Source organism: Gopherus flavomarginatus, chromosome 8 (assembly GCF_025201925.1).
Source record: "Gopherus flavomarginatus isolate rGopFla2 chromosome 8, rGopFla2.mat.asm, whole genome shotgun sequence".
In the NCBI taxonomy this organism is placed as follows: Eukaryota; Metazoa; Chordata; order Testudines; family Testudinidae; genus Gopherus; species Gopherus flavomarginatus.
Window position 1 is genome coordinate 65,810,787 of NC_066624.1, and position 23,271 is coordinate 65,834,057.

General features: G+C 40.9%; 2 protein-coding genes across 13 annotated transcripts in view; one reads left to right on the forward strand and one right to left on the reverse strand.

The window, feature by feature from the left end:
* GIGYF2 (GRB10 interacting GYF protein 2) overlaps positions 1-23,271 on the forward strand; it is a 155,843-nt gene that overhangs the window by 68,721 nt on the left and 63,851 nt on the right. The window contains exon 1 of one of the 10 annotated variants that reach the window (XM_050965314.1): positions 12,665-12,776. The exons of the other annotated variants lie outside the window; for them this stretch is intronic. Within the exon in view, the coding sequence (XP_050821271.1) occupies positions 12,743-12,776 (34 nt within the window). The 5' untranslated portion in view covers positions 12,665-12,742. Of the gene's footprint in view, positions 1-12,664; positions 12,777-23,271 lie in introns of those variants that run through there. 10 annotated transcript variants of the gene reach the window in all.
* Positions 6,567-17,488, reverse strand: KCNJ13 (potassium inwardly rectifying channel subfamily J member 13). Of its 3 annotated transcripts, none has more exons than XM_050965323.1 (4): positions 17,333-17,488; positions 9,446-9,497; positions 8,358-8,838; positions 6,567-7,280 (listed from the first exon to the last, which is right to left on the reverse strand). In XM_050965323.1, the coding sequence occupies exons 3-4, from the start codon at positions 8,833-8,835 to the stop codon at positions 6,658-6,660; spliced, it is 1,101 nt and encodes a 366-aa protein (XP_050821280.1). In that variant the 5' UTR covers positions 8,836-8,838; positions 9,446-9,497; positions 17,333-17,488; the 3' UTR covers positions 6,567-6,657. The 3 variants fall into 3 exon arrangements, with proteins under 3 accessions (XP_050821280.1, XP_050821281.1, XP_050821278.1); XM_050965324.1 differs by lacking the exon at positions 17,333-17,488 and adding an exon at positions 16,967-16,985; XM_050965321.1 differs by lacking the exon at positions 9,446-9,497.

The window sequence follows — 23,271 nt, forward strand, 5'->3', positions numbered from 1 at the left end:
ATTCTAGTATGTAACTACGAAGTGGCCATTATACTGTTGTTTTGCAGCTCCTTCCTTGGAAATCTGTGGAGGAGCAAAACCCCAAGCTAGCTCCTATAAACAGAGCAGAGAATTCTTCCAAAGGCAAATGAGGGTAGAAATGGCAGATTGGAGGCACTAGTGGCTCCAACAATAACTTGATTTAATGAAATTAGATTTATTTTACAACCTTTTGATCCTGACAGATGTGAAAACACTTTGCAATTTTACCAAACTATGCACAGAATTCACTTCATTTATTAATGAAACCACCGCAGCAGTTTAGCGGTGCAGATTGACACTACATGTCATTTTAGGATGAGAAGCAGATCTCTTCTAATTGAAATGGCATGAGGGATTTAGGTATGCAGGATATAATTACCCTAGCTGGAATTTTGTCAGGTTGATGCTCTTCTTCCTACAAAGCATGTCTTGGGATCTTCAGTAACCACAAGTGGCCAAGACCGTGGCTTTGTATCTCATCTGAAAGAGTGTTTCTCTCTCTCCTCCCCCCCGCCCCCCGCAACAGATTGTTGAGGTATTGTTCTAGTATTTACTCAAAGGGAAGAATGCCAACTACCAGAACATTGACATAACTTGCTGCTGCACCTGACTGTTTCTTTCACCTCTCTTTCTGGTACTGTCCCAGTCTGATCCTGTTTACCATGTGAGAACTGAGAGGATCACAGCATGAGGTGATATGGCTGAAGGCCATATTTGTAAGCTGTTCAGATATTTAATATATAATACTCTCAGGGTTTTAACTATATCCACTTAGATTTGCCTGTCACTCTTTTAAGGATTGTGTGCCTGGGAGAAGGAAAATCTTGACTTCCTTCCTTCCTTCATCTCCTAACCAAAAAGGGCTGGTCAGCACAAAATAATGATTTAGTTTCATTTCAACCTTGGTCAGTAATGGGAAAAAGTCACTGCTATATGATGTTTTTTTAGTGGCTTATATAAAATGATTGGAGGTCAAAAGGGTCCTAGTTTCACTTCCTAATGGACACATTTCTATCACCAAAAAACACAGTTAGCACTGTTAGCAATCTTAGCCAAGAGGTAAAGGACTGAACTGACATGAAAGTAAATTTATCACTGAGAGATGCTCCCTCAAGTTCAGTGATGAAGTTCATTAACAAAAGAGTGCAGTGACTTGTTACCATTATCCATGCTAAACTTGACAGGGGATTTAGGTTCCCACTTTTGCGGTTTCCACCAACATCATCATCTTTGCCCAAACCAACCAATAATAGTGTGTTCTCCAATAAGGCCTTTGAGTGCTCTCTGACCAGATATTCACTGAATCACCAGGTCTTTGTGTCCCTCTGTGTTGTGGGTGGTCAAAATATCATAGATAAGTAGAAACTAGAAAGCAGGAAATAAACCACTCTAGAATATTTTGGTAATTCAGAAATCATGGCACCCCAGGAAAATATCTTGCATTTAAAAAAAAATAAAATTAAGTAACCCCATACAAATCCCGCAATAAACAGGATTAATTTTCAAACATTTTATAATTAATTGATACACTGCTAACTTCATGGAGGGATAATGATCACATTTTTTAGTATTCAGAATGTTTTCCAGCTGATGCAATCAATTCACAAACTGAACAGCAACTCTGTGTTGGTATTGATATTCAAGGCAAAGGTGCACTATGCACTGCAGGAGTTACTATGCAAATTGCCATAGGCCCTATGGCTTTCAGACAGAAATACCCAAAGATGCTTCTCAAAGGCTTAAATTATTTGCCAATTAAACAAGTCATATGTTAGATCACTGACATCTAGAAAAATCCCATGGAAAGGCAAATGCCAGTCCAGTTTTTACACAACATCTGATCTTAAACAAATCCATCAGTTTCCAAGCAGGAATAGTAATCAACAAATACATGTTTTACTGTTAACACATCACAAATGTTTACGATTTACAAGACACTTAGAAAGTCAGTGTTGAATGTGGCAAATAGATTTTCATCTGTGTGTGTATTTATGCCTTTCATGTGAGGAATACTTGAATATTAAAAAGAACAAGCTTAATTATATACAAGATGTTAAAATATTTTTACCTCTTTTAACCTTGTTACTTTTAAAAGTTAAAAACAGAGCTATAATGAATGGTTTAAAGCAGAATAGTTTTAAAGATTGAAGATGTAAAAGTCAAAATACTCAGTATGGTACAGTCAGAATTACCGTGACACTAAGGATACTTGTGTTACCTGGGTATGTCCATAGCTCTGGTATGGTCTTGCCATTCAATGTCCTTAATATAGGGTACGTCTACACTATGGGATTATTCCGATTTTACATAAACCGGTTTTATAAAACAGATTGTATAAAGTCGAGTGCACGCAGCCACACTAAGCACATTAATTCAGCGGTGTGCATCCATGGTCCGAGGCTAGCATCGATTTCTGGAGCGTTGCACTGTGGGTAGCTATTCCATAGCTATCCCATAGTTCCCACAGTCTCCCCCGCCCCTTAGAATTCTGAGTTGAGAGCCCAGTGGCTGATGGGGCAAAAATCATTGTCGCGGGTGGTTCTGGGTAAATGTCGTCAGTCATTCCTTCCTCCGGGAAAGCAACGGCAGACAATCATTTCGCGCCCTTTTTCCCTGGATTGCCCTGGCAGATGCCATAGCACAGCAACCATGGAGCCTGTTCAGCCTTTTTTTTTACAGTCACCGTATGTATACTGGATGCCGTGGACAGAGGTGATACTCCAGCGCTACACAGCAGCATTCATTTGCTTTTGCATGATAGCAGAGATGGTTGGCAGTCGTTCTGTACCGTCTGCTGCCAGTGTAATTTGGCAATGAGATGACGGTTATCTGTCCTTCTGTACTGTCTGCTGCTATCATGGGTGCCCCTGACTGAGATCAGCCGAGGGAGCAAAGGCAAAACTGAGAGTGACTCCCCGAGTCAATCCCTCCTTTATGGTTTCTAAAAAGAGTCAGTCCTGCCTAGAATATGGGGCAAATGTACTAGAGAAGCAGTGTATCAGAGAGTACAGCTGCTCTGTGTCAGATCCCGCAGAAATGATGAGCTACATGCCATTCACGGGGGGTGCCCCAGCAACAACCCCACCCGTTTCTTCCCTCCTTCCCCAACCTTCCTGGGATACCGTGGCAGTGTCCCCCCCCCCATTTGTGTCATGAAGTAATAAAGAATGCAGGAATAAGTAACACTGACTTTTTAGTGACATAAAATGAGGGGGAGGCAGCCTCCCAGTGCTGTGATAGTCCAGGCAGGACATTAAGCAGTGTGAGGGAGAGGAGCCCAGCATCCCACTGCTATGATAGTCCAGGCAGTACAGAATCTCTTCTTTTCACATGAAAGGGAGGGGGCTGATTGAAGCTCAGCCCCCAGTTGCTATGATGAAGACGGTTACCAGTCGTTCTGTACCATCTACTGGGAATGACAGGGAGTCATTCCTATTTTCACCCAGGTGCCCCCGGCCAGCCTCACCTGAAGCCAGCCAGGAGCACTCACGGGTTGATAAGGACGGTTACCAGTCCTACTGCACCGTCTGCCACCGGGGAGGGGAGAGGAGCGGATACTTCTCTTCACTGCTGCAGCATCGCGTCTACCAGCAGCATTCAGTAGACATAGGGTGACACTGAAAAAAGTCAAGAAATGATTTCTTTCCCTTTTCTTTCACGTGTGTGTGGGGGGGTAAATTGACGAGCTATTCCCTGAACCACGCCGGACAATGTGTTTGAACCTACAGGCATTGGGAGCTCAGCCAAGAATGCAAATACTTTTCGGAGACTGCTGGGGACTGTGGGATAGCTGGAGTCCTCAGTACCCCCTCCCTCCCTCCCTCCATGAGCGTCCATTTGAGTCTCTGGCTTCCCGTTACGCTTGTCACGCAGCACTGTGTAGCCTGTAGATTTTTTTTTCAAACGCTTTGGCATTTTGTCTTCTGTAACAGAGCTTTGATAGAACAGATTTGTCTCCCCATACAGCAGTCCGATTCACTATCTCCCGTACGGTCCATGCTGGAGCTCTTTTTGGATTTGGGACTGCATTGCCGCCCATGCTGATCAGAGCTCCAAGCTGGGCAAACATGAAATGAAAATCAAAATTTCGCGGGGCTCTTCCTGTTTACCTGGCCACTGCATCCGAGCTGAGATTGCTGTCCGGAGCGGTCACAGTGGTGCACTGTGGGATACCGCCCGGAGACCAATACCATCATTTTGCGGCCACACTAACCCTAATCCGATATGGTAATACCGACTTTAGCGCTACTCCTCTCATCGGGGAGGAGTACAGAAACCGATTTAAAGAGCCCTTTATATCGATATAAAGGGCCTCGTAGTGTGGACAGGTACAGCGTTAAATCGGTTTAACGCTGCTAAAATCGGTTTAAACGCGTAGTGTAGACCAGGCTATAGACTGAGATGTATTATTACGCTCTTGAATTGCAGACTAATTGAGTTATACAGGATTATGTGACTTAAAGTGGAGAATTGTCAGTATATGTAAAGCAGTTTCTTCCTCATATTTGAACTATTTGTACTTTATTTCATGCTTAATGAAGTATTTCCAGTACAATTTCTTGTTCTGCTGCTGCTTTTTAAGGGTTGTCCTCTGTACTGTAGGATATTGGTTTGGGGCTTAAGAATAGAAAAGGATAAATATAGCACAACCCTCCTTTTCCCTCCCCCCCTTTCCATATCATGGGGGTATGGCCAATAATGTTATGAAGAGAAACAGCTGAACTTTAAAGTGCATGTGCAGGACCAACTATGAAAAGTGAGGACAAAAGCAGTTTAATGTACATTAATTACAAGAAGGTGTTTGCTATTCCTATACAGGCACTATAGTAGGTTGCAATATGGTTCCATTATACTGAGAGTGAAAGACACAATATTGAAAGTATCCATTCTCTATAATAAAACCAGCCCTTGAAGCCTATAGCATTGCAGGGAAGGACTGTGGAAACATTTTCAGACCAATGAACTATTTTTGAATTCAGAGATTGGCCACCTGCCCTCCAGTTCACGATTGTATGGACCTCCTCCTTCCTGTGGTGTATATAACACTTTCCTGTGACAACTACAACAGTAGTTAACATGGAAAAGTAATAATATCTTAATGTCTCTTTAGCTGTCTTTTTAATAGAAATTACCTTCTGGAAATGAGGTGCAGCTGGCACCTTATGACAAAACAGCTGTCCTACCAGGTTCTCCGTGACCAGAGCTTGACAACCTCTGTACTTCTGGGTTTGAAAAAAAGACCTCCAATAGACAGTGCCCTCCTAATATGGCTTCAGACTATATATCCTGCTGTTAGTCACTTTACAATAAAATCAGCTCCAGTATATAAATGTAGTTTTATCTAAACTGCCTAGTAGTGGTTATGCCACATTTGTTGCAGGGAAAAGTCTCTCTTAATTATCCTTGAATGGCAACATTTATTTTGATGGTAACTGTTGGCTGTTTCAATCTGAATACAGAATAGCCATTTTAAAGCTGCATTCCATTGCTGAGAAGTTGTGACTTAACAAGAGACAGTCCACTTAACTGTTAGCCCGTTTGATCATATTAGAAATTGTTGCATATAGGAGCACGGTTCCTTGTTCTTGGTTTTCTTAGGAGGCACTCTTGGCAAAAAAGTCCCATGTATAAAGCACTTGTTTCAATTTTTTTATTTTAAAATTAATTCAAATGTCTGATTTTGTAGATATGATTTATCTATATGCTGTGCGTACAGATACAGATGTTTATATTAAAAAGCGTAAAATATAAATGGATGCAGTTCTTGGTAGATATAGTGCATCCTGTGGTGCCAGAACTACTTGAAGTGTAAGATTGCAAAGCTGAGAACACGTGAAATTTTACTGTGCCAAGAGACATGAAAGAGTATGAATTGCTGTATAACAGTCTGTTTTCTACTGCTGAAATAATTTATTAAATGTTTCCAAGTATGAAAATATCTCCACTGTAGCATGTTTATGTCATATATACACTTCAGGATTTTTGGCACTTGCTGTCTTCACAAACCTGTCAGAGATATTGTACCCCCTTCCGACCTGGTAGAATGAAGAACTGCAGTCAGTACTCTTGATTTCGTGTAATAAACAAGCACATCTGGAATGCATTTCACTGCCACTGAAAAGACTGGCAATGATTTTAGTAGGTTGTTCAGCCATCTGAAAACTGATGTAACCATGTACCCAGAAAGTGTTAATGTAAAAGGGTTATAACGGTCTTGGAACTACATCATTGCTGATCCCCAAACTAGTGTAATTTAGCCTCAGTTAGTTTTAGATGAGGTCTTCTGTTGTACTGTTTCTGCCCATTTTGCCATAGTGTTCTACCCACATACCATTTAATTAGGTTTTGGTCAACGGTGGGGGTCTGAAAGTCTCATACTTCAGAGTCAGTGCAGTTTTAATCATAGTCTAGTGAATTCAGCAGGTAGCACTAGTACTTTCGCAGAACAGTCAAAACAGCCTCTCATCAGTTTACATGGGCACTTTATGCTTTTTTTATTCTGCACACTATACTGCAATCAAAAGGATGGAGAAAAGGGGAAAGAAAATAGAAAATAGGAGGAAAAGGAAGGCTGGAAGTTTAACCTGAAAGTTTAATGTAAAAATTTTTTTTTAAAAATGGCACCACGTCCAAATTCTATTCTATCAGACCAGTCTCGGAAATCTGGAAGCTGTCAGTGTGCTGTCCATTGATGCGAATTTTCATGTCAGTCCTCTTTGGACTCTTAGAGTCTGCTGCAGCTGGGAGCTCAGGAATAGTCTTGTCAAAATTCTCCATCTTGATCTGATATTCTCCTTTGGCACCTCGGGCCAGCATGGAAGCAAAGCGATGGTGTAGAATGATCTCAGATGGGAGGTAGGATGTCCTCCTCTGACATGTTTCGCCTGTGCCCTCCTGCATTGCTGAGAGGAAGACTACGAGCTCAAAATGGCGAGGAGTATCCCCTTGTAGGAGAACACCTAGAGGACTAGATGGGGTAATAGAGTGGTGGTAGGTCAGTGGAAAGATAAAGAATGGACACTCCTCAAACATGATACTGTCCAGGTGGAAATCCACACTAGTTTGATGCAGCTGACCATTCTCCTGTTCTTGGTAAAGAATAGCTGAAACCCGAACACTGGTGAGTGGGCTGGGACGAGTGTTGGCCACCTGGAACATAAGGTATGGCTTGCCCTCTGTGTGCGCCACTACTGCAGAATGAGTAAAGCGGATGGAGAATGCGCGATTCTTTGGACGGGCAATCTTTGCCACAAAAGCACCTATGTAACAAGAAAGAATGAATTAACCTGACCATCACGATCATAGTTACTTTCTTACTTGTCCCCAAGTTGTGTGGAATGGCCCGTGAGAAAAGGAAGAGACTTAGTGGGATGGACATACTGTTAACTAGCCTCAGATTGCTTGATTTCAAATTATTATATCTAGTCTATACATAGCACAGCTCCCATCATTCTAATAGTTGCTGGCACCAGTTTCTATTCTCAATTTATAAATCAAGATAAATCCATTGTAGGTTTTGTTTTGTTTTTTAAAGAGCCTTGGCTTTTTCCATAAACTTTGTTTCCACAATCTGTTAGCATGTGTAAAACAGTAATATTTGGAGAATGAGGATGCACTTGCAGAAAGAGATGTGCCCCTTGATTGATGAAGATCAACTCCTTGAACTGGCTGTGGTATATAATTGTGGTCTTTCATTTACTGAATCTATGTTTAAAATACAGTACACGAACCTTTTGCACAGAATAATATATTTGTCTAAAATTATTCCATAGTTCAGTCATTTTAAGTAACTTAAAGCTAAGTACCCCTGGGATCCTAAAGTGTTCCTGGTGTTGACTGCCCATGGATACTTAATAGTGAAGTGAAGGTGGATAAAAAAATTCAGCCAGTTTAAAACAAACTAGCTAAAGTTTAGGGTAAACCTGTGAAAGTCTATATCAAAACAAATCAATTTAAACCTCAAATCAGCGGAAGGTTGGAAGAAAGAAATTGATAAAGGAAGATGGAGTAAAATAACTAGTTGGAAGTGTCAGGAGAGGAACTGCAGTAAAAAGCAACACTTTCTGGTTTCCAGTACAAATCCTGAAATACTTTTTATTCAAGTGCCTCTCCTTTTTATAGATCTTTAACTGCTTAAAAGGAGTTGGATTATAATTGACAGCTATAAAGCTGTTTGAAGTTGAAAATTCAGTCTTGTTGTTTTAGTAACTGGCCCTACTCCTTTTATGTGCCCTCTGGAAGCACTCATAATGACATTAAGAATTTTACCAAATCTACTCCCTACATGTGGTTGACAGGACCTACCCTATTTAAAATTGTGAAATAAACCTGATTACCTGTGATGAAGGCCTCCAACATGAGCCCCAGGACCATCTGTATGGCAAGCAGGGCGATAGCACTAGGACAGTCCCCACTTGGAAACATGGTGCCATAACCAATAGTGAGCTGTGTCTCCAGGGAGAAGGAGAAAGCAGCTGTAAAGCTGGTGACATACTTAACACAAATGGTGTGGTTGTCAGGTGGGGCATCATGATCCAACTCCAGGTCCCCATTCATCTCAGCCAGGAGGTACCAGAGCACTGCAAAGACTAGCCAGTGGATGACAAAAGAAGCAGCAAAGACTAGCATCATCCATCGCCAGCGCATGTCCATTAGTATTCCCCAAGCATCTCGTAGGTATGCTAGACCTTTCCTTTGGGTGCCATCGATCTGTAGTGTGCTGTGTCCATCTTTAGTCACCATCCTCAAGTGCCTTTGATCCAGGAGAGGGGCACTAGATTTGGTGTTGTTGCTGTCTATCATATCTGATCTCATCTTCTGAAAACGAAAGAGAAAATTCATTAAACACCTGCATATTTGTATTTCAGCTAATGTTCACAGATTCTGACACATCAGCCGGGGACCAAATACAACCTGCACCCAACAAAGGATGTTTTAAACATTGCAATCCAGAGAAGATTGATTTAGGAGTTTAGAGTGGAATTTACCACTGCTTTTGTGGTAACGATTAGCTAAAAAAGACTAAATTAAACATCAGACTACTTTTTAAAATTTCCCTTACCTACTCATTTAAACAGAGTTGTCATATTTTACCCCCCTAAATTTATATTTGGGTCAAATTCCTGTGCTAATATGGCAGATTGGCAGATGTAGCACTGCAGACTTCAATATTGTACATCTGTAATGATAGCAATTAGATGTTGCAATTCAACTTAGCAAAGCAATATAGCAATTTAAAGAATAATAAAAAGCTAATCTTTAACAACAGTTCTTCCTCTTATCTACTTTCTTGGGGAAGGCTGTGTCTAGCCATCTCACTTTTGTAATTCAGAAATTTACTCAAAGGTGTTCCTGACTTTCTGCCTCTTTAAAAATTCCTTTACCTCTACCAGCCATATTCTCTTATTGACTAGAATTTTGGTACCTGGGGGAGAGCCTCTTCTGCTGAACATACTCAGGCCACTGCTGATGTTAAGCTGTATTAAGAAGGGGATAGAGAATAATACGGAAAATATTATGCCAATATATAAATTGATGAGAAGTCCTCAGCTTAAATACAGCATTCAGTTTTGGTCACTTTAACTAAAAAATAAAACCCGCCAAACCCCACTGCAACAACAGAAGAGGAAAATAAGTTTAGAGAAGTTCGTGGAAATTTTTAAGTGAAGGTGAAGTTGCATATGAGGGAATATAAAAGTCAAGAGCCAAAAATAGAAAATTGTGTGCCTAATAGTGTCCTATGTTCGTATTTAGGATCTTAAGTAAGAATAACCTTCTTTTCAGAGGTGCCAAGCACCTTCAGATGTTAGGGACTTGACTGGGTGCTGTACATGTTCGGCTCCTCTGAAAAGCAGTCAAGAGCTGAATGATGGGCACTCAAGTTTTAAAAACTTTTGGCTTAGGAGACTATTACACTTGAATAGAAAATTTGTTTTATATAAATACTGAATGGAAGAGAAATCCTGCTGGGAGTGCCTATCACTACTTATCTTTTCCCACAAAACAAGAAGGCACACAATTAAAAGCCATCAAATATAAAACTGTGATAGGTTTTTAATCCATTGCATTAATTAGTTATGACACTCACTGCCAGTGGCTAGTGTAGAGGCAAATTGTTTAAGAAGAAATAGAGTTAGGCAGTTTCTCTTTCTACAAATGCTTCAGGGCATAAAGATGTATATGAGAGGATGTGCAATTAAGTGGGCTATAAAGATTCATGCCTTTCTCTGAAGGCTTTGCCACTGTACATACCAGGCTACCTAGTAGTTGACCTGTTCATGGTAAAATGAGAACTGCTTTAACAAAGATAGAAATTACTTTATTTCCTGTTTGATCGATGGCATATTGATCCTGGAATTGGTCCTGTGACTCATTTGGTTTATTAGTTTTTTATAACTTGTTCTTGATATTAAATCTTATATGTAGATTTAAGTATGATCATTAACATATCCTGGTAAGCATTGGGAACAGACCTTTTACTGTTTTTTTTTTTGCTTGTGGTGGTGGGTTCCCCATGCATAAAAATATGCTTTAATTCTGTTTGGAACATGCATCCAAGGGGCTTGAGGAATACCCGATAGTTTGAGTAGGATCTTGAGGCTTTTCCCTACCTTTTTATTCTGTGCCTCCATTCTCCTATTAAGTACAACTGTTTCCTTATTTTCTGCAGTGAATATACCACAGCTATATTATGGCAAAGATCAGGTGATTGGCTTTGTTTTTTTTGTTTTTTGTTTTGTTTTGTTTTAAGATTCTGATGGTTTTCTGAAATACAAGACAGACACGGTGAGCAGGGTTGGACCAACTTCTGTTGGTGAGAGAGACAAGCTTTTGAGCCACACAGAGCTGCTTTTCAGGTCGTCTTTATATTTCTGAAAAACAAGGCAGAATTTTCTTAAATAATGCGCCACTCCTTCCTCCATGCACAGAGCATGAGTAACTGATGTATATCTGCTGAGTCAATCATTGGGAGTGTTGAGTACAGTCTACTCTACTAATAACCCTAATCCTGGCCTTCACAGACTGCCCTCCACTGAGGCTATTCAGTCTCTATTAGTTCAGTCTTTGGGCTGCTCCACAGCTAGCTCTGCAAGAATATAGTTTCTGGTCTTGCAGCAGTGATAGGAAATCACAAGGTAAACAGAGTAAAATCTTCGAAGTGCTTTAAGTACCAGGTATCATCAGATTTACTGGTCTGAAGAGCTGTGTGTTGCATTAAGACTCAGAATGGCCTTGTTTAGTGCCTTGAGGGGGATTATAGAATGAGTATTATGGCTAGTCAATAGGATTGATGGGACTGTGTGCGGAACAAATTGGAGCCAGTGCCTCTTTATCATCACAGATTCTTGGAATAAACTGCAATCATGAGAAACATGTACTCGATTACTTGGAAGGAAGGCAAATATGTACAGACCTAAATGCCTTTGGGATAAACCATATGAGTTCTTGGAGGAAAACTGTTCCTGTGTAAATTGCTATGAGGTCTGAAGGACAGTTGTTATGGCATGTTTCATAAGTAGTTTGGGCTATAGAATGACAAAGCAAAGCAGAGCCACTCATTTAAAAAAAACAAACAAACAAACAACAAAAAAACAACCTAAATCTAGTAGTGACAAGCAATAACCAGAATCCTCCGAGTATTATATACCCTTACAAACATGGAATAGTTTTTCAGGTTCATTTTTCTCTCTCATATTCTGTTAAAACGGCACACTACAGCACTATTATCTCACTACAGCGCAGTGCACAGTCAAAATAAGGTTGGAGCTTGGTTGATACAGCGACTTTATTATTTGATTACTACTAATTGTTTGTTAATATTGATTTAAAGTTATGAAACCTCTCCTGCATCCAGTTTTCTTCATTACATCAAATTGTTTCAGACATATTCAATTAGGGAAAATCAAGTACTGTAACGGTCTTGAAGGTATTTCAGAATGGAAAAAAAAAATAGCTATCTTTATTAACCTAAGCGGTGCTTGTCACAGCAGTCTCTTGTCAATGCCACTTCAGACTTCAACAGTGAGATCGTCCTGAGGAGGTTGATAGGCTGATGCTGTAGTCCCATTTGGCCTAGAAAAGTAGTCCTTTCTGTGATAGTGATTATAGTGCCAGGTCACTAATCAATGTTGCAGTGAATAATTTTAAAGTACATGAATTTAGACTCCATATTTAATGTTTATTAAAAAAGTAACCAGGAGGGTATGAACCTGTTGTATCTTAAGTTAGATCATGGGACAAAGGTTTTTTGTTCGAATTGGTTGAGAGTGAAAAACTGTAAGCAGACTCCAACAGTAGTGCAGCTGATTCAGGATGAGAAGAAGAGTTTTTTGGGTGGAGTGTGGATGAGGGGGGAAGCTAAACTAGCAAGCTTAGGTTTTGAATTACAAATCTAGAAAGTCTGAGGATTTCTCTCCCCCTCACCCCCGCAAGTGTTTTTTGAAAAGCAGATGCAACTTGAATGCATTTGAGAAGTCAGATAAAAGATAACTGTTCACTCTCTACCTACTTTTCTCTTCGCATCTTATTCCCCTGCCTCTTTGTCAGACGATTTACATATTTTCTACTTTCCCTATTCATAGATTGATAAATTTATAAGATCAAGAGGAACCATTGTGAGCATCTAGTCTGACCTCCTGCATAACACAGGCCATAAGACTTCCGAGTTGATTCCTTTTTGAACTAGATATCTTTTAGAAAAAAATCCAGTCTTGATATAAAAATGTCCAGTGATGGAGAATTCACCACAACTGTAGGTAAGTTGTTCCAATGGTTAATTACCATCGTTAAACAAACAAACAAAAAGTTTCTAGTCTGAATCTGACTAGCTTCAACATCTGTCCATTGGATTTTGTTATGCTTTTGTCTGCTCTTGTTCTTGCCAGTTCTTATGTCATGAATCTGCTTCTCAGGATGTGCCACCTTAACACTAGAAGAGCTACTGCTACCAAAGAGATTTTTCCCAACTTCTTCCTTTCCATCCCTTTCCTTTGATATATTATTCCAGTGTTTCCAGTCCTCCTTATTGTGTTGCCGCTTACTTTTTTGAGAATTAAGTGATGGTTGTTCAGTCAGAAGTGTATATGGCACTACTGCTTTCTCTTCTCCTTTTGTCTTTTCTTTACCTTCTGTTCACTATCCTGGCCATTCCTCAGTCCAGTTTCTCTGGTAAATCAATTGAGTTGAAGCAAATCATGGCAGGGTAGAGTTAACATCTTTAAGCATCAAGGTAGTTCATGCTTTGTTTCTTTTCTTTTCCATAGCAGATCCCAAGTGGCTTTTTGAATCTGATTTTTTTTCTGGTTCTTGGCTCCTTGATGGTTTGTCCACAATAAAGCCATTCTCTGCAGCTGTATAATACCACTTCAGCATACCCCTGAAGTTCATGTCATCAGCTACTACTTTCCACTGTAGAGTTTAATGGTTACAAGAGTACATTGTCCTGAACCCCTATACTCTGCTTCATTTTGCCAGTTTGAATATACTTTCTTCTGCCTTCTGCTCTGTGGCTCTTCATGCCACCCTGGTTTCCTATCTTGCCCTTGCTTCTCTAGGCAGTTCATGCTCAGCCTCACTCCTGTGAACAAGAGCTCAAATATTCTGACACCAAATGTGTCTTAAGACTCTTCATGTGTACCCCCTGACCAAGGAGATTGTAGCAAATGCACTTTGAGGCTGTTCTCAGTTGCAAAGGTTGTCACCACCTTGCTTTGTTGTTAGGGCTTTTGAATAGTTTCTCATTTGGATTAGAGTTACAGCGAAACATTTTCAGAGTGCTACTCTAGCTTCCCACACACTCCTACATCACTTACAAATTCTATTTTAATTGACCTTGGAAAGCTTCTGAGATAGATTGGACTGTTTGGAGTCTAGTTGGTGTTCACAACAAACTGATGTACAGAAAAAAATGCTATTATAGAAGGAATTTGCTGGGAATAACTGCACAAATGCTCACAGTTATCGTTCTATTTATATAGACTTCAGTTTCCTTTTAGTGGCGTATTGGAGCATAATTCTGAGTAGAGTCCTATTGACTAATATGCCACTGCTGTGAGGAGGTAAATAAAATCCAAGCTTACATTATGTGAGCCCAAATGACAGAAATGTTGTATACCTATTTCAGATTTAATTGACATTGCTATAACTTAAACAGCTAGAGCTCATGTTTACTGTTGTTGAGGCCTTGTGCACTTCATGGCAAAATGGACTTAAATTCTGCAGTAAGGTCTCTAGATTCTGTGGCAGCTTAATCTTAAATCGAAATTTAAGTGAATACATGGTCTGCACAGCAGTGTCTGAGGTGTTTGACATTAAGTCCAGTTTCTTTAATGCTGTCCCCACACTTCATATTTACTGTAGATTTTTGTATTGGCAGTGCATACCTACATCATAGAATTTGTCAGGGGAAGCTGGGAAGGGAACAGTTGGTGCTTTTGGCATCTGTGGAGGCACAGGAGGCAGTTTGGTTTGTGGCATATTAACTTTAGCTGTATGCTTGTGCTACAGCTGTCAGCAGTAAAATTGCTGATATTTAAACTTTGTTTCTAGGTTTCTATGTTAACATCCCATTGAGATGAATGGGGGCAATTAGAATAACAGCTCTGTCATGTGAAGTTTCTTGCAGAATTAGGAAGGCGCAAGGTGTAGGTTTACAGTTGATTCAAATTTTCAAGGTTTAATATGCACCTACCAGAGCTAAAATAACTTAATTTCGGCAGCACAGTTCTGTTGCAAGGCCTGAATTCCAGGGGAGATGCCAAGGCCTGTATATTCTGTGATTCTGAGGCAGTCAGGGGCGGCTCCAGGCCCCAGCACGCCAAGCACGTGCTTGGGGCGGCATGCCGCAGGGGCACTCTGCCAGTCGCTGGGAGGGCGGCAGGCAGGCAGGCAGCCTTCGGTGGCATGCCTGCAGGAGGTCCACCGGAGCTGTGGAACCGGCGACCGGCAGAGCGCCCCCTGTGGCGTGCCACTGTGCTTGGAATGGCGAAATGTCTAGAGCCGCCCCTGGAGGCAGTTGTTGGAGGTAAAAAGGGAGCAGTAGCAAGATATTCTCTTGAAGTAAAGAAAGTGTAATATGTACACTGAATTTTTAATGGAATTTTAAACTGTTGAAAGACAGGTAAAATTGATGGTAAAAAAGCGGGGCAATGGGGGTGGGGTTGTTTACACTACATTACAATATAAACCAAAAGCACGTCTCCTTATTGATTTGAGATTTTGACTAGATCAGTATTGATATGCTACTGTACTGCTCAAAACTATTAGACTATTATTTCAACCATTGATTATGAAGTTACATTTGAGTGCCCTATACTATCTGGTCTCCTTCAAGTTGTTAGAAAATCCTTACCAAGAAACTGTTTAAACTTTATCCCGTAAGGTAAACATTTGTGAAATCTCTTAGAGAGATCTGGATGCAAAGTCCTAAATAAAGGTTTGTTATTAGACACTGGGGGAGATCAGGAGAATTAGGAGGGGAGCAAGGAGCTGCTCCACAAACTCTAGACATTTGATATTTAATATCAGGATAAAACTGGCCCATGTTTACCTCTATTAGCTATCCATCTTTGTAACTTCACATTTTCTTAAATGCTGCCCCTATCCTGTATGCAGCAAACTATCCCAGTGACCTATATAAGACAACCAGTCATGTTCTAGACCAGTGCAATTCATGCCTGTGGTACATGCACGATCCTCCTAAATAGTTGCCTTCAAATGAACAAAACACAATCGTGCTAATTCATAGTGTGACTCTTATTTCATAGGCATGCTCAGTTTGCCATTGACAGATCCCTGAAACTGACATTAGTCATAAGATCATTTAAAGCCAAATGTTTATTGGGCTCTGATGAATGCAGTGGGAAGGTAGAAGGGTGAGAGGAGTTTAATTTCCTGGAAAAGACCAGAACCGGAGAATCAGTTCGAACCACTATTTTTATTTGAACCAGAACTTAACCTGAACCATAGTTTTGTCCTGTGTACTGAATCTGAATCAAAACTGAGCTGAAAAAAAATGTGGGTTACTGGTGAAAATAAAGGTCTAGCATTTCTTAAGCTCAACATTTAAAAAAAAAAACCAAAAACTACTGTGATCTTATTTTCATTATAAAACAACAAAATAATAATTAGGCATGTGATTGCAACCAGAAAGGCCTGCCCCAATGTAATGAGAAGAGACTAGGAGGAGGCTAGCCCACAACAGTAGGGAAAGAGAGAAGTTTAGGCGCTACCTGCACAGCACATGAGAGAGCTGGGGGCCCAGACATAGATGAACCATCTCTGGGTTCATCTCCACAGCAAAACAAATAAAACCCACAGCAAGCCTGGGCCGAGACCCTCCCACTTCCCTGGGTTTCAGAGCCCCCCACTCTGGCCTGACCCTGAATGTCTCCACTGCTATTTTTAGCCCCACGAGCCAGACCTGGACTCTGAGACTTGGTGCCACAGGTCTTTTACTGCTGTGTAGACATACTTTCAGACTTCCCCCTGGTGAGAGAAATGGTTAACTTCTGGGACCAGGAGCATTCCACAACTCTTCAACATCGTCCCCAACCCCTGGGCAGCTCCTCCTGCCAGTTGCGCCACTTGAGGCAGAGCCTTTGCCTCAAACTCAAATTTATCCCTTCATCACAGAGGTCTGGTTTGGAAGATGGTATTTTAGTTTGCTCAAACAAATTGTTCATTCAGAAAATTGTTTCTGACAACACAAGAACTAGGAAAACTCATGTACAGTTAAAAAGTAAATGGTCAAAAATGAAAATAGTTTCAATAAATTTTTAAACTTTTTTTTAATTTACTTCCATTCTTTTGGATTGAAATTTGGTTTGAACCAGTCGAACCAGTAACCAAACCACTATTTATTTATTTTTAGTTGCTTGACCCAGAACTGAACCGAAACACACTGAATGCAGCTGAATCCAAGTCTGATCCAAATAAAAATAAATACCGGTTTGACTCCCTGGTCTTTTTCCATCCGCAGCAATAGTTGATTGCCTTAGCTTCAGTTGTATGCATCTGCTGAGCATTGTGGAGATTCCTTCCAATGCCCTTTTCTGCCAGGGTTCTTAATGACGGAAGGCTTGGCTTCCCTTTTATGCCACTGTCGGCATTGTCAGTTAGAAAAAGGGTTAATATTTGAGAAGAATTCCAGAAATATTTTGTTTTAGGGTGATGTTCCAGTAGGGAAGCTTCAAAAGCAAAAGCTCTCTGAGCTTCCTTTCCACTCTGAAAATAACTTGCGTTATTTTTTAAAAGTTAAAATTATACTATTGTAAATAACTTTGCCAAAAAGGTAATTTTATTGTGTACTTACCAGTTTCTTGGAAGCTTTTATCAGAGTGCAGGGGAAAGGGGGAGAGGTTTTGGGTCCAAAAAGTAGACTGCAATAATCTTATGTTCTGGTCCCAGTACAGACAAGAAACTTTCCACAATTGTAGTTTGTAGAGATCTCTTCTTTGAAATGGGTTTACATGTCTCATTCCTCTGTTTATAATGCAGGGGGGGGTTGGTTTTCATATGAGGCTGATGTGATTGGTCATTTTGTCTGCAGGGGGGCCAATTAGCTCTGATCAGGTGGAAAAGAATGCTGGTTTATTAGGAGGGTTTCTTTATCCAACACAAACCCTAGCAGCAGAGGAGAAATCCTCAAGAACTTATTTGGAGAAGGGCTGCATTCCCCCCCTCCCACTAATCAGGATTGGTCTTTAGGTTTGCATAATCTTACTTAAGGTTTTACTTGGAAGTTCAAAGGGACAAAATTCCTCAGAACTCTTTCCTCCTATAACTGCTTTAAAATGTGAAATGTTCTCTAACATTTTTTGCTAACTAAAGTCAAGAGGATATATTTGGGTGGAGATGGGAACGCTTGTATCTAATGTACTCTTCCCGTGCTTCCTTCCTTTCATTGCATCTTACACCTGAGTCTTGTTAACAAACGGTGTGGGCTGCACTTAACAGTGGATATTGGTGCAGCCTCGTCACAGTCACTAGAGGACTGTAGATGATTTGTAGTCTAATGCTAGTCAGAAGATGTAGATCCTGCCCTTCCTGTTCCATCTCCATACTGCTCCTTTGTAAAAGTATTGAATTACTCATGGGATTTTCTTTAAACCTGTGATGAAGCGATGTAGATTAGAGGAAGTTTCCCTCTGGTTTGAAAATGTGGTGAAACTGCACCACAATAAAATGCACCACTCATTCACTTAAATTCTGGTGTCCCTCAGATTTAGTGTTGAGTAGAACAGCTGGCTAGTTAAAACATTTTTAGCTGAAGATGTGCCTGTGATCTCTAGCTTCCAGCACTACTAAAATGAGCTGTGAGGATACCTTTGTAATGAAGTTCAGCGTTTTACATTTTTTTTCTTAGCTGCTGATGTGAGGACTTTCAGCGAGCGTCAGACGTAAGAGGATCTGAGAAACAAAGACTATGATTGTTTTCAATAAAACTACTGAAGGCCTGCTGGGAAAATTATTAATGTAGACTTTCCTACTTAGGAAATGAAATCTCCCCCTCATGGTTTTTCTTTTTTAAAAAAACAAAAAATACAAAACATTAATTCTTTGTTTCATTAGTGCAGAATGTTTTAATACATGTTCAGGCACAGCACCATAAACTCTGATAGACATATTATGACCTCCAGGACAAGGGAAAGTAATCTAGCACAAGGGGACACCCTCCACTCGTGCCTGTGTGTAGGACTGTGATTTGTCCTTGACTCTCCTTACGTATTGTAGCAGGGTTGCACTTTCACTGTGACACACTGTTTATTTAATTATAAGACGACGTATTTTTTAATGTAGAAAGCTTATGGTTCTGGTCACATATTTCTGAACAAACTCTTCTTGAGTGGTTTGGGATGCTAGCCCATGCTTAAGATGAACAATTTCTCTGGGACATACATAGGAATTAGACCCGCTGCATTCCTTTGCTTTTTTTATTTCTATATTTGCTCTGATGCATTAACTTTAGTGCCAGCAAATGTTAGTGAATTTAGTGAAAAACAGAGGACTTTGAAAGAGATCCAGGAATCTTGCCAGGAAGATGAGTCAGAAACTGCACCTGAGGATGCCTGAATGCTAGGGCTTAGGAGACAGGAGGTGGGAAGAGGAGGAGCTAAGGCTGGGCATCTAGAGAGGCAGCATTCGTTAGTCTTTAGAATTGGAATCTGGAAAACTGAATTTTGTGTCTGACTGATTTACTGTATGACATTAGGTAAGTTACATTATTATTAAGGCTGTGTTTTAACCATGGGCATTTTTAGTAAAAGTCATGTATAGGTCAGGTGCTGTAAACAGAAATTCATGCCCTGTGACCTGTCCATGACTAAATCTTGGGTGCTGAGGGGTGTGTGTGTGTGTGTGTGTGTGTGTGTGTGTGCACGCGCGCGCACACAGTCTGGGGCGCTGCAGGTGCTAGAGAAGAGGGGCCAGCCGGTGACACGTGTGCTGGGACCGCTGAGGGGGCTGGGCGGTGACACGCTTTGGCTCGAGACTGCCTCAGCAGCGGCTGCTCGAGCTGCTCAGGTAGCCCTGGAGCCAGCCACACCAGCCGCTGCAGAAGTCATGGAGTTTCTGGAAAGTCATGGAATTGGTGACCTCCATGACAGACTCGCAGCCTTAATTATTATGTATGTATGTTTGTAGTCCAATAGTGTTACATTGTGATAAGTGCTGTCCAGTTTTCTCTAGCTGTAAAATGTGCCTACAAATTACTGATCTCTCTAAAGTTTTTTGAGGTCCTCTGAAAGCTATAATAAGTGCAAAGTGTTATCATAGTATTTAGCAACTTCCCTTGGTGAGGAAACGAAAGAGCAGGGGAAGGGAGAGAGAATCATAGTACTGGATAGATCACCCACCCCCCCCGTTAACCATAGGCAATAATGTTGCTGTTAATGATTCCATTCCTCTTTGAAAAGAGTTGAAGTTATTTGCTGTTCTAATAGAAGATCCTCTATATAAACAAGTTATCAAAGTGCTGTATTCCAGAATTCCAGTCTTGTTCTTTGAGGTTAGTCATTTTGCTATTCCAAATTGCACAGCTGTAGACTTTGTTGGCTGGATGCCTGTTTGCTCTCTCTGAAGTTTTCCATAAACACCGTTGCTGGCTTTGTGTCAAACATGAACACAGGTGCCCTTTTACTGCTCCTTCTCCTCAGGAAGTCCAGTCAATTAGTCCAAGGCAAGGCCATAGTTTACATTTTATTCTTTTCATCTTAGAAAAGCCATGGTGAAAACCTGATTGCTATACTAAGTAATTTCAACCCAGTAAGATGGGGTCTGGGAACTGTATGTAAATTCAGTTTACTAATATTGTGGAAAATTTGAACTTTATCGAAACTATATGTACATTTTTGTGTTGGATCCACATTACTCCACACTTCAGTAACTTCACTGTTGTCTCTCTTCTGAGACTTTTTCCTGATCTTTGATTGGTTGGACTTTCAAAATGGAGCAGTGTCTCTTAGTAGAGATAGATAGGGTTAAGGGTCATTTTTTGCCAAATCCTTAATACTTATCAGGTGTGTTGTAAACAAGACACGAGAAGTCATTCTTCCGCTTTACTCTGCGCTGGTCAGGCCTCAGCTGGAGTATTGTGTCCAGTTCTGGGCACCGCATTTCAAGAAAGATGTGGAGAAATTGGAGAGGGTCCAGAGAAGAGCAACAAGAATGATTAAAGGTCTTGAGAACATGACCTATGAAGGAAGGCTGAAGGAATTGAGTTTGTTTAGTTTGGAAAAGAGAAGACTGAGAGGGGACATGATAGCAGTTTTCAGGCATCTAAAAGGGTGTCATCAGGAGGAGGGAGAAAACTTGTTCACCTTAGCCTCCAATGATAGAACAAGAAGCAATGGGCTTAAACTGCAGCAAGGGAGATTTAGGTTGGACATTAGGAAAAAGTTCCTAACTGTCAGGGTAGTTAAACACTGGAATAGATTGCCTAGGGAAGTTGTGGAATCTCCATCTCTGGAGATATTTAAGAGTAGGTTAGATAAATGTCTATTAGGGATTGTCTAGACAATATTTGGTCCTGCCATGAGGGCAGGGGACTGGACTCGATGACCTCTCGAGGTCCCTTCCAGTCCTAGAGTCTATGAATCAGCGTCCTTAGTCCTTGTAGTCTGTTACTGCCTTCTGACTGGCTTGTTTGTGTTGTCCTGGTACATGGAGACTTAACCAAGGTTGTGGTGTGTTCCCTTTACTGTTTAATTGAGGAGTGTGGCACTAAAGCAGTCACATAATGTAACCATCTAGACCAGCTTTTACAGATGCTTGGAAAGATACCAATACCAGAATTTACTCCTGAACACACTTTCCTCATCCCTAAAACATGTGTACTGCACTAGAAATTCAAGACTGTAAAATCATCATCTCCTTTCTTCAAGGTCATTCAAGTGTCATTCTGTCCCTGTAAGCAGCCCTAAAACATACACCAGATCATGCCTTGTCAACTCTCTTAGGTGTTGTGTGTTTTGAGCAGCGTTAGAAATAAATTTTTGATTTTTTGTAAATTAAATGGAGAACTTATCACTGATATTATGTCAGTATTTGAAAACAAAATCATTGCCTTTCTTAAAGCAATGGGCAGGAAAACTGTAATTTCTTTGACTATAGTTTTAATCAAGAGGGGGCTAAAACCACTAGAATGATAAATATGGATACATATATGCAAATATTTTCAAAATCTATTATGAACGTAACAGAACATATAGCCCATTAGTACCAATTAGAAATGTTGCAGTTAAGAGCAGTCCTCAAAACATTACACTCCAGGCTCATTAGCAGATATTGCAGCTGGTGTTGGAAGACAGGGTTGGGCTGCATTTGCTGCGTGACCATTGTCTTTCCTTTTCTGGCGTTTTTCTGTGACCAGGTCAAAGCGATTTTCCTCAAAAGTCGATGTTCCCTCTCTGACCAAGTCTTTGCCAGTTATCCCTATCTTGGGCTGCCGTCTCCCAGTGTGTGATGTCAATCTCTTGATGTTTATCTTGAGGGTGTCTTTAACGCATTTCTTTTGGCCTCCTCGTTTCCTTTTTCCTTTGGATAGTTGGGCAAACAGCAGTTGTTTTGGTAAGCATACATCAGGCATGCGCACAGTGACCTCTCCACCTCAGCTGGTGCTGGATAATCAGAGCCTCAACATTGGAGATATTGGTCTCTGTGAGGACACTGACATTAGTGCGATGATTCTTCCACTTTATGTTGAGGATCTTCTGAAGAAAGTTTTTTGTGCTGGCATTCCAGGTTTTTCAGATATTTTCTGTAGATCTCCCACATCTCACAACCGTAGAGGAGAGTTGGGATTACCACCGCTTTACAAACTGAAAGTTTAGTATGTGTTCCGATGATGATGTGATTGTTGAGCACTCGGTGAGACAGTCTGCTAAAGGCAAGGCTGGCACAGCGAATTCTGTGCTGAATCTTGATGTCTTTCTGCCTTCTGTGGTAGGCCAAGATAGACAAAGTATTCTACATTTTCCAGTTCTTCTTTGCTGATACGGATCTTTCTTGCTGGGTCTGATTGACTGACTGGGGACTGTCTGGTGGAGAACTTTTGTTTTGCCGATATTCAGAGTTAGCCTGAGGCTTCTTTAAGCTTCAGAGAAGCAATTGAGGGCTGTTTGAAGATACTCCTTTGAGTGTGCAACTAAGGCACAGTCATCTGCATACTGGAGTTTGGTTATTGTTGCCGATATTACTTTAGTTCTGAAACAGAGACAAGAAAAGTTGAAGAGGTTGCTGTCAATCCGATATTGGATGCCAGTGCCCTGTGGTAGACTGTCTTGGGTTAGTGTTTTCATAGCTGCTAAGAAAATGGAGAAAAGAGAGGGTGCCAGCACACAACCTTGTTTTACTCCAGTTTGGATGAAAAAGGGCTCAGAGGTAGATCTGCTGCACAAGATGCAGGCAACCATCTGCTCATGGAGGAGGAGTCTTTTATAATAGTGATAAATTTGCTTGGACAGCTAAACTTTGACATGGTTTTCCACAGAGCCTCCCGTTTGACAGAGTTGAAGGCTTTGGTCAGATTGATAAAGGCTATATACAGCTCCTGGTGGTGATGTAGACCTTTTTTCTGGATCTGGCTAGCTGCAAAATTGTGTTGGTTGTGCCTCGTGATGGTCTGAAGCTGTACTGGGACTCTGGAATACTTGCGCTGCAAGAGGAAGCAGGTGATTCAGAAAGATTCCACCAAGAATCTTCTCAGCGCTGGACAGGAATGCAATGCCTTGATAGTTGCCACAGTCAGCCCTG

Coding starts and splice junctions, on each gene's coding strand:
- KCNJ13 (XM_050965321.1), bottom strand. CDS start 8,835: ATGAGATCAGATATGATAGACAGCAACAACACCAAATCTAGTGCCCCT. Junction 7,281..8,357: donor GTTGGAGGCCTTCATCACAG/GTAATCAGGTTT, acceptor CTTGTTACATAG/GTGCTTTTGTGGCAAAGATT.